The sequence below is a fragment of the Babesia bovis genome, chromosome 3, assembly GCF_000165395.2.
Source record: "Babesia bovis T2Bo chromosome 3, whole genome shotgun sequence".
Taxonomy (NCBI): domain Eukaryota; phylum Apicomplexa; class Aconoidasida; order Piroplasmida; family Babesiidae; genus Babesia; species Babesia bovis.
This window is the reverse complement of record NC_010575.1, coordinates 2,220,896-2,234,905: the sequence shown is the minus strand read 5'-3', so window position 1 is coordinate 2,234,905 and position 14,010 is coordinate 2,220,896. Positions and strand designations below refer to the sequence as shown.

The window sequence follows — 14,010 nt, the reverse complement described above, 5'->3', positions numbered from 1 at the left end:
ATCATAGCTAATATATGTTACAAATAGCATTACTGAGGGTTATTTTCTGTTATCTCTACCGTAATCTTCTTTTTCCGTGAGCGATTACTTTTGGTCTTTGCTGGCTTAGTTTCGTCAACCTGGGTAGTGTTTTCCTGTGATACTGTTGATTTCGAAGGCTTCTCTTTGGACCCTGACTTTCGCTTCTTTCCTCCAGTGAGTGTCAGGACACCTTCAGATGCAGATACGTCAGAATTGTTGTAAAACACAAGCTTCTGGTCACTTGCGCGCTCGTATAAATCGAATATGCACGACGTTTCGTGTAGGTACATCACCACTATACGCGATATGTCAGCACCAATCGATAGCTTCACACCGGTAGTTTGAAATATCACCGTAGAAAACAAATCCGATATGCGCATATAAGCCTTATCAAATATATAAGGTACAGATAACTCACTGGCAACCATCTCCTTGAAATCGGTATTGGAAATACTGATTTGTGTAGCAGTGGCTAGATTAATCATCTGGACCCATGTGAGAATATCAAGCGCTATATGCTTGTACAGTGAATAGAGGAACGAGACCCGTGGCCATTTAGACCACTTGCGCATCATATTTACGAAGGATACCTCTTTACATTCAGAGCCTGATCCGTCATCGGAGCATCGGGGACTCTCGGACTTATTCCCTTCTATATAGGACTGAAGGTCATCTACAGTAAGCGACCCCTCTTCAGCATCATCATTCAAGCTGTCCATATTAACAGAATCCCTTTGGCAATTGTCTGAAGTCTCGTTCCCGGCAGATAACGTAATAGTACCTGGAGATACACGACTTCCAGATTGTGTTTCTATACCATCCAATGTAGATGTGTAGCCTAGGTTTGATATGTTAGCCATACCTACTCTAAACGGGGTGTGGTCGATTTCAAATGGTGAAGCAGAAAAGGTATCATCAGGTACCACATGCTTCACTGGAGTAACTGTCTCGGGCAAAACAGCCTTCACTTTTTGTACTGAGTGGACAGCAGGCTCACTTTTCTGAGACGGTGCATTCTCTGGGTTATTATATGCCTCGGCGGCTTCTTCATACTTCCTCATAAGTCGGCGTACAGCAAGGACTGATTTTGACATGGTCTTCATATTTTCAGAAAGTTTGTGAAACACCTTGTCGCCACGCTTCAACATTATTTGAGATACCCTGGTAGCCAGCTTCTCACTCATACGGTCACGCATGGCGACTATACAGCCCTCATTGTGTTCTAGGACCAGCCTGATCCACTCCTTGTGCATATCACGACATGATACTGCGTTAGTAACCTCACCAATGGAAGCAACGATCCAACGTAAAATGCGACCGTTAATGCCAATGATTTTACCAACACCGATGCAATCGAGGCCGTAACGAGCTAATGAAGCCACCTGATCGTCATCAGCTTCCTTAGAATCCGATGTTGCTGCATCGTTACTTGTGCCCTTCCTATGACGAGGAACACTGAATTTAGTCAATCTCAAGAATATAGCACTTAAAAGGTCGTGTACCATAGTCCTCAAAGCTGCATTGTCCAAGTCACCCTCGAAGCTCTTATACTTGTTCTCTAGCTCCTTGAATATGTATGTAAACTGCTTAGGAATGCGCTGAGCATAGTGACGCCAACCAGAGGAATGAAAAAATAATGGTACATTCTCTGAATCACTAGATGTAGTTTCCTCTTTTAATTGTAGCTGCGAAGCGTATTGCGATATGAAGTCTGTAGCACGAAGCACGCCAACGTGATCGTCATCCTCATCCTCACTCCATACTGAAAAGTCTTTTTCCATTGCCTTCTTCATCATTAAATCGTCACGAGATATCTGCAACTCATTGAACATATCCCGGTCATCGATAAATGGGTCGTCTATGTCGTAATGCATGTCGTCACCACCAATCTTTAAATACGATACGGGATCACCAACCAAACCCTGAATGTTTAAACGGTCTGTAATTGACTGAATGCATCGTAATAAGGGATTGTTAGGGCGATCCTTCATCCACATGACATCGTCAAGAGTAACCTCAACAGGACCCTGTTGAGAACATGGCTCTTCATTGTCTAACACTAAATCACCTCGAGTGTCATTCAACTGCGAGTTTGTCAACCTGCTACGCACACGGGCAGCTGCTGCATCCGCAGCGTTGTTCTTACGTTGCATGAGATATCCCTCCTCGTAAACGAAAAGGCGTTCATCGCGGTATGTACGAAGGCATTCCTCGTAAAAGTCAATGATCATAGGAACATGATGATTAGCGCCATCATCGTGGTTTTTCCACACATTCTTAAGCTTGACATCTACGGAAACGCCTAAGTGATACTATCGATATATTAAAGAAAAAACATACCGGGACGATATCTCTGAACAAATGGTTCATGGACACTCTCCTCCTCAGAGAGGTCCTGCTCTACTAAATCCTCCTCATTCAATGCAGATTTAGTTTGCTTAGTAGATTTGTTGTCGTTTTGGGAACCAGGAACGGCACCATCTCCTGGAAACTGAGAAGACGAAGGTGACGCCTTTTCATCTAATAAACCTTGATGAGACAATTCATCCGTAACCGGCATAGAATCCCCCGATAACAACATGTGTTAGACACATACCATATGAATTGCATTTATACAATACACCTAAATCATATGTCACCACGTAAGGTACATATAGATAGATTTATGATATACAAATGTGTAGTATTTTGACTTATCAACTCTACATGTGATATCGATATTGACTCCCATGTAGTCTAGGTGGTTAGGATATTCGGCTTTCACCCGAACGACCGGGGTTCGAGTCCCCGCGTGGGAATTTTTTTCTTCATGAATTACACTATAGAGTAACATTATATAATGTTTTAGCGTTCAATAAGCTATGTTTTACATAAGGCAATATGTATGTACTCCGTCAGAAACAGCTCATCCCCTATATCATTGCCTATTGTATACCATATTGCAAGCAGTGTTTTATAAGTGCTTAACCTATAGAAGCACTTCGATAGAATAAAATGTAACTGTGTGCATTGCCGCTACTATTCTCAATTCCTAACTCAGCACTGAGGTTACTTATTACTGATACTCTGTCGTCATCGCACCGGTACCATTGACCTTCTATATAGGTGGATGCCATATAGTGGCCTTCATATGGTGAGTCGCCAAAATGCGATACTATCGCAAAAAGCGTATATGAAACAGGATCAGCGTGGTACATATCTTCTATATCGAAGTTACGGTTAATGACTACTGGATAGGGGAGCCTCTCGTAGAAATATAAGTAGTCGTCGTTCGTAACATATGTATTCAAAATAAACCTATTTAGTCGTATGATTAACACGGGAGGTAACAACTCAAAATTATCCCGGCGTGTTATACAACCATGGCAACCACACGATGTACATTGGTATTGATCTTGTGGAGAAACCGAGGACCACTCAGTGTATTGTTGAATACACGACAGCACATCACATCCTTCAATGATATCAACAGATAACGACAGAAAATGGTGCAATTCGTACCCTGCTCTACCACAGTAACGACACTTAATCTCAGATCTTAGAGTACCCTCAAAACAAGAGTTAATCCATGTCCGCGGTACAGGATTCAATGGAATTATATCTGGGACACTATCACTAATAGTACCTATAACAAATAAATAATGTCAATACAAACTAAAACCAAAAACTTCGTTGAAAGGACCTAGTGAATACCCATGGTTGCCTAAAGCACGAGTTTCATCAATGATGGTGTTCAATAGATAAATACAAAATTCATGTGCGTCCTCTAGAATACCAATTGAAGTATCACCTTAGGCATATATAGCCAATATGGATATACAATTTACCATTAATGTATCCAAGTGCAGCTAACAGATCGTTAGGAGATTGTATACCTATAAATACTGAAGATGTGTAGAAATATAATAGTACCGCTCGGACTGTCGTAGCTCAGGTACAACCTTCCCAATGTACGCGATGCTAGGGTCTGCACATAGTAATTATCTATATAATATACACTAACATAACTGTTTTGCATATATATTAAGGCATCTCTCACAAAGGATAGCGAATATAAACATTGGATTACCGCATTGCAATAGCTGTTGTTATACTCATTCGTTAGGCCACATAACCTTTTAGGAGTATTCATAGGAATCTCGATATAGCATCTGCCAACACATGAATGACAGTATGTTCGGACAGAAGACCGGAAGTTGCGCGTAGACATTGTTGGAATATAGAAGAGAGTTGATATTAGTTTGGTATTATTTATATGGAATTGATTTTATCATGACAATTTGGGTACATAGTAGAATCGTTAATTCTACTCATCGCCCCTATATTCACGATCCAAGTAACATCAGATTTCCAAGATAATGAAATGCATATATCACGTCGATTATGGAGCTTGCCAATATCGGACATTGTCAAGCTCAGGTCACTGCTGGCCGATGCTACCATAGCTGATAGAGAAGCATTCAAAGTGTTACTACTAAAGTGTTACAAGCAACTTACACCAAGAGAGAGTGTTAGAGCAGCGGAAGTTATTAATCGCATTACTGAATCACAGCACAAAACTGAAGACCCATGGGTAGATATTAAACCTATCCTGGGAGAAAGTATCCGAGCGAAACTATACGCTCTTACGGAACCCAGTGAATTATGCCATATTACCATGAGCGCTTACGTACATGGAATAAGTTCAAAATGGCTATTCATGGATTTCGTAGGAAGATTAGAACCACTTATCCCAAAAGTAAAAGATAGTGATCTTGATAAAGTATGCAATACTATAGTAGCTCTTCATAAAGCAGGTAGGTGGTAATAAAGGCATATATCATTCCCAGGATATCGAACACTGCCAATATGTTCCAAATTGTTTGCCTATCTAGCAGCTAGGGGCACACAAAGTAATGTGTCCGATGGTAATTACGTATCGTTGCTTAGATGTATGGCCGAAACTGGTGTTTCTAACGAAACACTTAGTGTTAGGATAGGTAAGTGGATGCTTGTATCTAGAGTCTGTGGGCCCACAATAGTTATTTGAACTAACAGCTAATATCAGCGCAGGACAAGGGCTGAGATCGATATTGGTATCAGGGAAGATGACACCAACGGAAGCAGGTGAACTTCTGAAGTACTACACAGAAAATATGTACGACAGTGTTTTCATAAGGCACAGATTAATCGAGACGGCACTGAAGGTAGGTTACAAAATGAATTGATAAATTTAATAGGATAAGAATGTACCTATCATTGTTCTCGCTCGATGCTTATCCACCGGCGTGTTCCCTACCAAAGAAATAGATAAAATAGATACGATAATCAATGAGCAATCTACCAATATGAACTTGACAGAGTTATTAGCGGTGCTTACGGGATACGCAGCACTGCGCTATAAACCCACAAATGTCATTCAACAGTTATTAAAACGACTGGAACATCTGTTATTGCGTCTAACACTAGAAAGATATGCAAAAGTTATATATAATCTCTGGCAACTTGGTATACATAACATTGCTGTATTGGAACACGCAAAGGACTTCAGTCAAGCCAATAGTAGGTATATGCTAACCCAAATAATCATGTATAGTCCAATTAAATGCCAAGGACATACCGTATATCGCAAACTTTATAGTCGCACTGGCGTGTTTCAATGTGGAGTACTATGATTTATACTCGATGCTAATAAACGAAATGATGCGTGTTGATTGCTCCATTGACTCCAGGGATCTCAACACGTTACAGAAAATGGCGCTTATATTGCGGTTTGTTTCTATTTTAACATGGCTATATACCCGCAGTAAATGTAGGCCATCTATCTATAGTGCTTTGGACATACCAGTGCAAGAATATATATTGGATCTTCTCAATCGCAAATGTCTGGAACCCAATGAAATTAGGATTTCAAATATGCAACATGAAGTGACGAAAACAGCAACGTTCATAGCATATACATTATACACGCAGGTATGGTAGTTATAGTTCACATACTATGACACAGGTACAAGTAGGGCCTTTCCTAGTGGATTTTGTTAAACCAGTAGGGCTTGAAGAAGTAGCAGATATTAGAAAGCGAAATGCTAAACAACCTCGGAATCGCACGATTATAGAAGAGCGACGACTAGGTAAGTCGTCAGTGCATATTACTGATGTTTACAGCCGACCGTTTAAAACATGATTCCATCGTATTACTTGCCAATTCTAGAGATAACTATTATCGCAACACGAAGGAACTCACGACGCAATCAATAATTGAACGTGATCTATTGCGTGCTATGGGATTTCATTGTATTGAAGTACCATATTGGCAGTGGGAGGAACATACCTCCTGGGCAGCCAAACAGATTTATCTAGAAGATATGCTGTCTACATTCGCAACACCAAATAACATTGATCTATAAAAAATTAGATAGACATTCAAATTAGCGATGTAATGCCCAGTGAATGGGAATATGTATACCTAAAAAAGACCATCATCGGCATCAGACTCACGAGCCTCTTCAGATTCCGTAGTCTCAGCAATGGAATCACGCTTCCATATGTGAGATGATGAATAGTAGTTGGGGTGAACACGAAGACGGAATACATTGGGAATGTCATCATCACGACGACGTGCCAATAACTTCTTGTCAACGTATACTAGACGGTGTACTACACGCTGTAAACGTAAGTTCCAAGCATCAGCATCTTCCGGGGTCCTTGGAACCACTACGTTCTGGACATACCACTCAATCAACTCGTTGGATGCAACCTCTTCATCAAGTAACTGATGCTCACTGACGCGGTCAAGCAACACCGCAGATATAGCCTCATACTCATTCATACCGATACGTATGAGATCTGAATTTCCGGCAGTCTCAGCAGGGCGGTGCTCCTCAACGTATTCATCATCACTGCCATCCATCTCAGCATCCTTCTCTCCAGATTCACCCTCAAGAACTATTAAGTCCTTGTTAGATAAACGTAGCAGGGATGACTTAAAGATGTTGTAGGCCTCATCAACGTGAGATTCATCCACAAAATCAGAAAACTTGAGACGCGCTATGGCCTCACTGAGCCTTACAAGTGACTCTAGCTGTCGTACAGTTATGCGCAAGGAACGCTTGGCAGATTGAGCGTCACCATTACGAAGACCGACGTAGTACTGAGCTAGCTTGTGTTTAGCAGAATCCTGCATCAAGGGCTTTATGCGTTTCGCAAGCTCTATGTACAACTTGAGTTCATCCAAAGTCAACGGAGGATTGAACTCCTGATCAAAGGGTATCTCAGAGTCAGCATGCTCCTCAGAGGAACCGATCACGTCACTACTCTTATACGCACCAGGGCCATGAAGTCCGGTAATGTGCCATGCGATCTTAGCGTCAATCTCCTCATCAGCCTCGTCAAGCATAGTGTATAACAAATCGAAACGAGAAAGTAGTGGAGGTGGAAGGTTGACATTACTAGCAAACGATTTACTCTGGTCATATCGACCATACCTAGGGTTACATACAGCCAATACAGATGCGCGAGCGTTTAATGTAGCCTGAATACCAGCCTTAGCAATTGAGATAGTTTGCTGTTCCATGGCTTCGTGAATAGCTACACGATCACGCTCACTCATCTTGTCAAACTCATCAATGCAACATATACCCTTATCGGCATACATCAAAGCACCAGCCTCTAAAACAAATTCGCCACTGTCAGGGTCACGATGGACAGCCGCAGTAAGACCTGCTGCCGTAGAACCCTTACCTGAAGTATTAATAGCACGAGGAGCAAATCCCTCAACAAACTTTAAAAATTGACTTTTAGCTGTAGAAGGATCACCAACCAAACAGACATTAATGTCACCACGCAGCTTGCTGTTACTAGACGATTTATGAACACCACCAACCATCATCAACAGGATACCCTTCTTTATCTCAGAATGACCCCAAATCTTAGGAGCTACACATACAGCAAGACGGTCTATAGTATTGTGACATTGAGCTATACGACGCAACCAGTCAAAATTAGGTAACCTAAGAATATCTTCACCACGTATCTGGTAACCATCACCAGAGTCAACAATGTCATTAGCGTGTGACTTGTAGTCATTCACACGACGGACCTGAGTAGCCAAGAATGATAGCTTGTGGTTCAGATCCTTAGTACCAACACCATGTATGCCCGTGAGACCCTGGGATATCAAATGCGATTCAAAGCGACGCATGGACTGCTTGCTCACCTTGCGTGGCATCTCACCAGGTTTAAGTAATGTTGGTATATCAGGAAGGACAATCAGTGAACCGGATATAGTAACGCGGTCACCAGCGTTTAAACGGTCAACTGTCAAATGACGCAGTATAACATCAATGGATCGAGGCATGGAACTCATACCAGACTCTTGAGCTAACTCCTGAATACGAACCTTCTGCCAATCACAGAATATAGAGTGTTCCATCACCAATTCCCATTCAGCTGTGTTCATGCAACTGTTGGAACTGCACTTGTTGGGAACTGTGTAACGGAAATTTTGACGAATGTCCCTAATGAAACTGCCACAGGCCTTGCATTTGAATGTGCCTCTTATCAACTCAGGACGGACGTCTGATGTACGAGTTACCTGACCACTAATAGTCAGCAATTCACCCAGCATGTGGCAACGAAGGTCCTTCAACCGATAGACAACACTGGGGGTGTGAAGAAACTGTAAAAACAACTTCTTTGGCTCACGGTTAAATGATAAAGCTATACTGTCAACTATGTCCTGTAGCTTGTCTTCCAAAACATCATGAACACGCAAAAAGTATTTCACTACATACTTGTATAACTGCATGTTCAAATTCATTCCAGCCTCCTGAACTGGAGGACGCCAACGAAGTATATGGTCAAGATGAACAACTAAAACCTCTGAAAAGTGAGACATACGAGCGACTAAAGTGTATATACGCTTCATGTAAAATAGAGGCTTGGAAGGATCGTTGTTTAAGCAGTACGTACCACTAACATCCTCATCATCAGACATGGCATCATCTAAATCCTCAAATTCTTCAATATAGGACTGACCACCCTCAGATACATACGATCGTATAAACAAATCAAAGATAGTAGCAATGTTAGCATCTTGAACGTGAGCTGCATCCTCCTCAGTCGTCATGTCTACATCACCAGAAGCCATGTACTGGTTAACGACAGAATGACGACGCTGAGTTAAGTTGCGATCATCCGCAGCATCAATATTTACAGAATCCATGTTGGTTATCATGCAAAAAAGCTAGGACACAGGAATCATATAAGAAAGAATATAGCGATATTATACCAACCAGGAATAAAAGGTGAACATCAAAACAGTAGACAGCACGACCTTCCGCGGTAATCAGAGTCATAAATTTATAAATAATGTTATAAATAATTAAATTAAGTGTGTTTTATAATATTAAAATAGCCAGACATGGCAGAACGCCCACCATAAACAAATGTGCGATAGGCCAACACACACAATGCTACAAGCATCAGATAAAAATATCAATCAAGCCTTATATGCGTCAACGTGATACACAACTTGTCACCGCAGGCCATCCGAAAAGCGCGATAGGGAATATTCTCAATTATCTCATAACTTTGTTCGTCTGAGCCCATAGTTCATAATTACTACATACAACCTACCAGCAAACAAAAAAGCAAGTAGACGGGTTACGAAAGATGTCTTGCCAGTAGATTTCCCATCGCTACTGATAGGAATTACTGGATATCCGTCTTCAACAGCACCCTGCCAACGAACGCAAACTGAATCGCTTCCTACAACTGGATCATCACAACGAGGACATCCCCTAGCTATGCTGCCTATATGGACGTTAAAACATGATGCATAACCATTACCTAAAATGGCATAACGTTTGGCTGCATCGTTCCACAGTGATTTGGCACGCTGGTGAACGTATGTGTCCCATGATTTCACCAAATAAGATATCTCCTCAGCACTACGAGGTGCTTGATTACCTTCACGATCAGCTGCAGAGCACGTGCTTAGCCTATCATCCTAGAACAAGTGATTATAGAGCTCAATACACATACCACCGACGGTGACACGGCACTGTCAAAACTATCTCTACGACGTATTACACGGCTCTCCTCTTCCTCCTCAGGATCATAAAGTCCAAGTAACTTGGCAATTGGCACAAACGAACACACCCTGCACCTAAACATTCCTGCCATTTGCGATGTGTAAAAATCCTAACATAAAAACACAATGTTAACAATAATTAACAATTTAGTTAAAATAGATCAAAGAAATTGCAATGTGTGAAATGATATACCACTAAATTTTACTATATACTAATGTGCAGCGTAAATAACATAGCAACAGATCACCATTAGTATGGCATTGTAGACAAGCCAAAATGATTTAGACAATTAGTAACAGCCATTAATAATACAATTGTGACAATATATAATATTACTCTTTAATGAAATTCATGAAGAAAAAAATTCCCACGCGGGGACTCGAACCCCGGTCGTGCGGGTGAGAGCCGCATATCCTAACCACCTAGACTACATGGGAGTCATTTGGTTGTTGGAGAATAGATTTAATATGCCTAATGGTCATTGTAAAATGGTATATACTGAATATTCAACACACTCTGTTCTACTTTAAATCGCAAGATGGATCAGAACATGATTCGTATATTTGTGTGTGCAATTGCTCTAATACCTTATATCGTATATGCAAATGAACAGCAGCGATATTTTGCTGCGTTCAGTGTCCATCAAAATGGCTCGAATGCCTTCCTAGCACAAATGCCGCTAATGAATGACCATATATATTTGGCATATCATAATACATCTGTTGAAGATAGTAGCAATAGGGCATTCAATAATGAAGGTATTTATTTACCAGACAACGTAAATCCGGGACTTTCGATTCTGTCGTATCGCAACCCATACCTAACCAGGAGAGTGAGTGAAAACACTAGCTATGTAGAATCATGGTGCTTCGCTTTGACGGCGGTATTTGTTTCTGGAAAGTTACCGCAAGGAACTAGTAAGGGGAATAACTGCTCACTAGAACTCTTCTACCACCGGTGCCTAGATCTGAATGGAAAGTTGGATTTTGACATATCAAACAGATATACGCAGTGTCTTAAATCATTACCATCGACCTTGACCGTTAAAGATGCCTACTTATTTGAAAAATGGGCTCGGGAATGTCCAAAACCATTATATGCAGACAAGAATGAGCTCTACAATATAGCAGAGGCGTGTAATGCTGCACTCGATGGATCGCCATCACCAACAAGTGTAATGAAACAAAGACACTGCTTCTTCCATGATATATTAACCATGAATTGGACACCTTTCTCCCAAATACAAAAGAATGTTGATAAATTCAAGACCCTTTCAATGTTCACTGTTACAGAACCACCCAAAAAATTGGATGCTTGGCAATACCAACATATGTCCAAGGTAGCCGAAATCGCACTTGGACTTCCCACTATGACATCACAATTCCTAAAAAATGTACTCCAATGCTCCACAGACGAGAAGACCAAGAATATAGCAAGCTTTCTTTCTAAACACGCTAAAAATTTACAAGTCAAGTATTACACTGCGGCGATTACGTCACGAAACGGGCAACGTAAGAATGAAATAAGCTTTGCTGTATCATTTGAATGCAACAAAGAGGACCAATTGCCAGAATTTGATTTTATCGCCCGCGAAGATCATAAAATACCAATAAACTCCCTCATTCTCGGTGATGTAGACCCAATGTTTCAGCCAGGAAAACCAAATGCTAAAATTGAATACTTGAATATGGAAGGGGAAGGCCAACACCGTACATGGACAGTCTCCATCACAATCAACGTTACGCAGATAAAGAAATTACTGGGATTTCCTACCACTATATACCTCAAAGTAGCGCACATGCTGGACGGTAACATGTATATAGATAATGACGAGTTGAACGACTTGTTCAATAGGTTGGAATCCGAGGTTAAAGTAACAGGGTTAACAACTAGCGAAGTAGATAACAGAACTGGAAAACCATATGGTACCGCCATGATAGAATTCATTAAGACCCCCTTCGTTAATATCGAGGATGGGGAATTAAACTCTTCACCAATCATATGGTACGGATATATAGCACTAGACACATGGTCGCTGACATATGAGCACTTGAAATTACAGTATCGGTTGCCTATGCACGTGAGGTACCTGCACATGAACAAAGGTATGACAAAGGAAATAGCAGATTTTGTAAAGTCGGATGAGGTGCTCCACGAAAATAATGCGGATTATTCCCTTGTCACAGTGTCGGAACCCATGGTATTCTTCTTGCATACCACTAATAAACCACAAAAGGAAACGGGAACACTGCCACCAATGGCAGAGCAATACCTCAAGTTCAAGCGAAGCACATCCTTTTTGAATCTGGTAGGAGCTGGTTATAAGCCACCGGTGTCCAAAAATGCCAATAAGATGTGGTGGAGACGCATATATATTACAAAAAGTGAACTACCTAACGCCGAAGGACCACCTGCTTCAGTATGTGCACCAACCAAAACGAAATATCCATTTTCAACTCGTACATTCTCAGCTGAGTTGTGCCCCGGTAAGAAGGATGGACATATATACATGGACCATCATACATATTTGACCCTAATGGCGCCAATAGGGCACTACAAGGAATTTGGTACCGTGACCAAAGTGACGATTGCCACCACAATTGCAGTCGCAGCCATTACATTGCTTATAGTAATCAAGTCACTGATGGATATGACTGACGTCAAACGTAAAACTGATTAATACATGTTATAAAATGAATTTTGTTCATTCAAGATGCGGGCTGAACAGCATCTTTAATCTCAACGTATGAGTAACCCAAAATGTCACCCTCAGATGATTGGAGCTTGTACTGGTGAAGTAGAGAACATAAAATGAAACTGTATACAACAGAGAGGAAGGTACCGAGCTGGAGAGCACGGTAAGCCCATTGGTATTGACGAGAAGTCTTCCTGGCGTTCTTCCTCTTGATGAAAATAATGCAACCTAAACACTGTTAACATATTAAATACTGACATACCAATGAATGGTAGTATAATAGTCACCAAGAACAGAATAATCTCAAGGGTAGCATTGTCGTCGTCGCGTTCCTCGTTCTCTTTCGAATGCTGTGAGTTCTGTTGAACATTAACGTTGGAGAGATACACTTACAGCTTCACTGCTTCTAGGAATTACTTCACAAGTCTGACTGAAAGTAACCTTGCGACTAGGTGATTGTAGGCGGTATGAAGGCCTGGAACCTGAAGAACGAGCAGAAGTCTGCAATGTGTGTGGGCCATGTTAAAAGACACCTACCGAAGACATCTTGACAACGAATTAGGATTATACACAAAGATAGACAAAGTGTATAATGAAAAAACGACTCCAAATAATATAATATTCGGAATTGTCCTTTTAAAGTGTGTTGCACGATATTCAATATCGAGTGATTTGAGTCGCGTAGGGGTGCCGTCAACACAGTTATGTGGTCACGAACTATAAGTCTGAACAAATCATAAAACGGTTGTTTAATAATGATTAATATGTGTAACTGCGTTATTTAGTAGAATTGTATGTATAACACAATTGCATGGCTGCAAGTCAACGGGGAATTTTCTTCGATAACCCACAAATCGGTTTGAACTTACCCATAACAATACAGGCGAACTTGGTTGAGTACAACGATGTTTTTAAAATAAACGTAGACATACACAACCGTTGTTTTTGATGGACCGACTGCTACGTGTGCATGTGTGTTTTTGTGCACATCCCAGCACACTTGGTAGTATTATAACCATGTCCAATATTTTGTCTACCATGTTTTGTTAACTAAAATCGTTTCTGTTTGTTTCGACTGTGTTTTAGGTGAATCATACAGCACTAATCTATCGCATTCACATCATACGCCATTTAACACATATCTTATAACCAATGTATATTTTCTAACGTAATTTAAAGAATTAATATGATGAACTTATTTTAAAATCGATATTTCGCATA

At 40.9% G+C, this 14,010-nt stretch overlaps 7 protein-coding genes across 7 annotated transcripts; 2 read left to right on the top strand and 5 right to left on the bottom strand.

The window, feature by feature from the left end:
• Positions 1 to 19: 19 nt before the first annotated feature.
• Positions 20 to 2,641, bottom strand: BBOV_III010380 (uncharacterized protein). The gene is made up of 2 exons (XM_001612110.2): positions 2,362 to 2,641; positions 20 to 2,323 (listed from the first exon to the last, which is right to left on the bottom strand). The coding sequence occupies exons 1-2, from the start codon at positions 2,600 to 2,602 to the stop codon at positions 30 to 32; spliced, it is 2,535 nt and encodes an 844-aa protein (XP_001612160.2). The 5' UTR covers positions 2,603 to 2,641; the 3' UTR covers positions 20 to 29.
• Positions 2,642 to 2,954: 313 nt separating this feature from the next.
• BBOV_III010365 (Ubiquitin carboxyl-terminal hydrolase family protein) lies at positions 2,955 to 4,188 on the bottom strand. The gene is made up of 5 exons (XM_051767219.1): positions 4,025 to 4,188; positions 3,934 to 3,988; positions 3,849 to 3,896; positions 3,683 to 3,811; positions 2,955 to 3,646 (listed from the first exon to the last, which is right to left on the bottom strand). Exons 1-5 carry the CDS (start codon positions 4,151 to 4,153, stop codon positions 2,985 to 2,987), a joined length of 1,023 nt encoding a protein of 340 aa, XP_051623717.1. The 5' UTR covers positions 4,154 to 4,188; the 3' UTR covers positions 2,955 to 2,984.
• BBOV_III010360 (RAP domain family protein) lies at positions 3,995 to 6,442 on the top strand. The gene is made up of 8 exons (XM_001612109.2): positions 3,995 to 4,817; positions 4,851 to 5,000; positions 5,074 to 5,207; positions 5,241 to 5,562; positions 5,597 to 5,771; positions 5,832 to 5,973; positions 6,008 to 6,131; positions 6,166 to 6,442. Exons 1-8 carry the CDS (start codon positions 4,385 to 4,387, stop codon positions 6,405 to 6,407), a joined length of 1,722 nt encoding a protein of 573 aa, XP_001612159.1. The 5' UTR covers positions 3,995 to 4,384; the 3' UTR covers positions 6,408 to 6,442.
• Positions 6,430 to 9,283, bottom strand: BBOV_III010350 (DNA replicative helicase MCM2/3/5 family protein). The gene has a single exon (XM_001612108.2). The coding sequence runs from the start codon at positions 9,233 to 9,235 to the stop codon at positions 6,467 to 6,469; it is 2,769 nt and encodes a 922-aa protein (XP_001612158.2). The 5' UTR covers positions 9,236 to 9,283; the 3' UTR covers positions 6,430 to 6,466.
• A 155-nt stretch (positions 9,284 to 9,438) lies between these two features.
• BBOV_III010340 (uncharacterized protein) lies at positions 9,439 to 10,241 on the bottom strand. The gene is made up of 4 exons (XM_001612107.2): positions 10,045 to 10,241; positions 9,850 to 10,009; positions 9,637 to 9,813; positions 9,439 to 9,599 (listed from the first exon to the last, which is right to left on the bottom strand). Exons 1-4 carry the CDS (start codon positions 10,183 to 10,185, stop codon positions 9,496 to 9,498), a joined length of 582 nt encoding a protein of 193 aa, XP_001612157.1. The 5' UTR covers positions 10,186 to 10,241; the 3' UTR covers positions 9,439 to 9,495.
• A 366-nt stretch (positions 10,242 to 10,607) lies between these two features.
• Positions 10,608 to 12,823, top strand: BBOV_III010320 (putative integral membrane protein). The gene has a single exon (XM_001612106.2). The coding sequence runs from the start codon at positions 10,633 to 10,635 to the stop codon at positions 12,772 to 12,774; it is 2,142 nt and encodes a 713-aa protein (XP_001612156.1). The 5' UTR covers positions 10,608 to 10,632; the 3' UTR covers positions 12,775 to 12,823.
• On the bottom strand, positions 12,764 to 13,747 carry BBOV_III010310 (putative integral membrane protein). Its single transcript, XM_001612105.2, has 5 exons — positions 13,659 to 13,747; positions 13,327 to 13,514; positions 13,183 to 13,290; positions 13,052 to 13,148; positions 12,764 to 13,017 (listed from the first exon to the last, which is right to left on the bottom strand). The coding sequence occupies exons 2-5, from the start codon at positions 13,333 to 13,335 to the stop codon at positions 12,803 to 12,805; spliced, it is 429 nt and encodes a 142-aa protein (XP_001612155.1). The 5' UTR covers positions 13,336 to 13,514; positions 13,659 to 13,747; the 3' UTR covers positions 12,764 to 12,802.
• Positions 13,748 to 14,010: the final 263 nt, after the last annotated feature.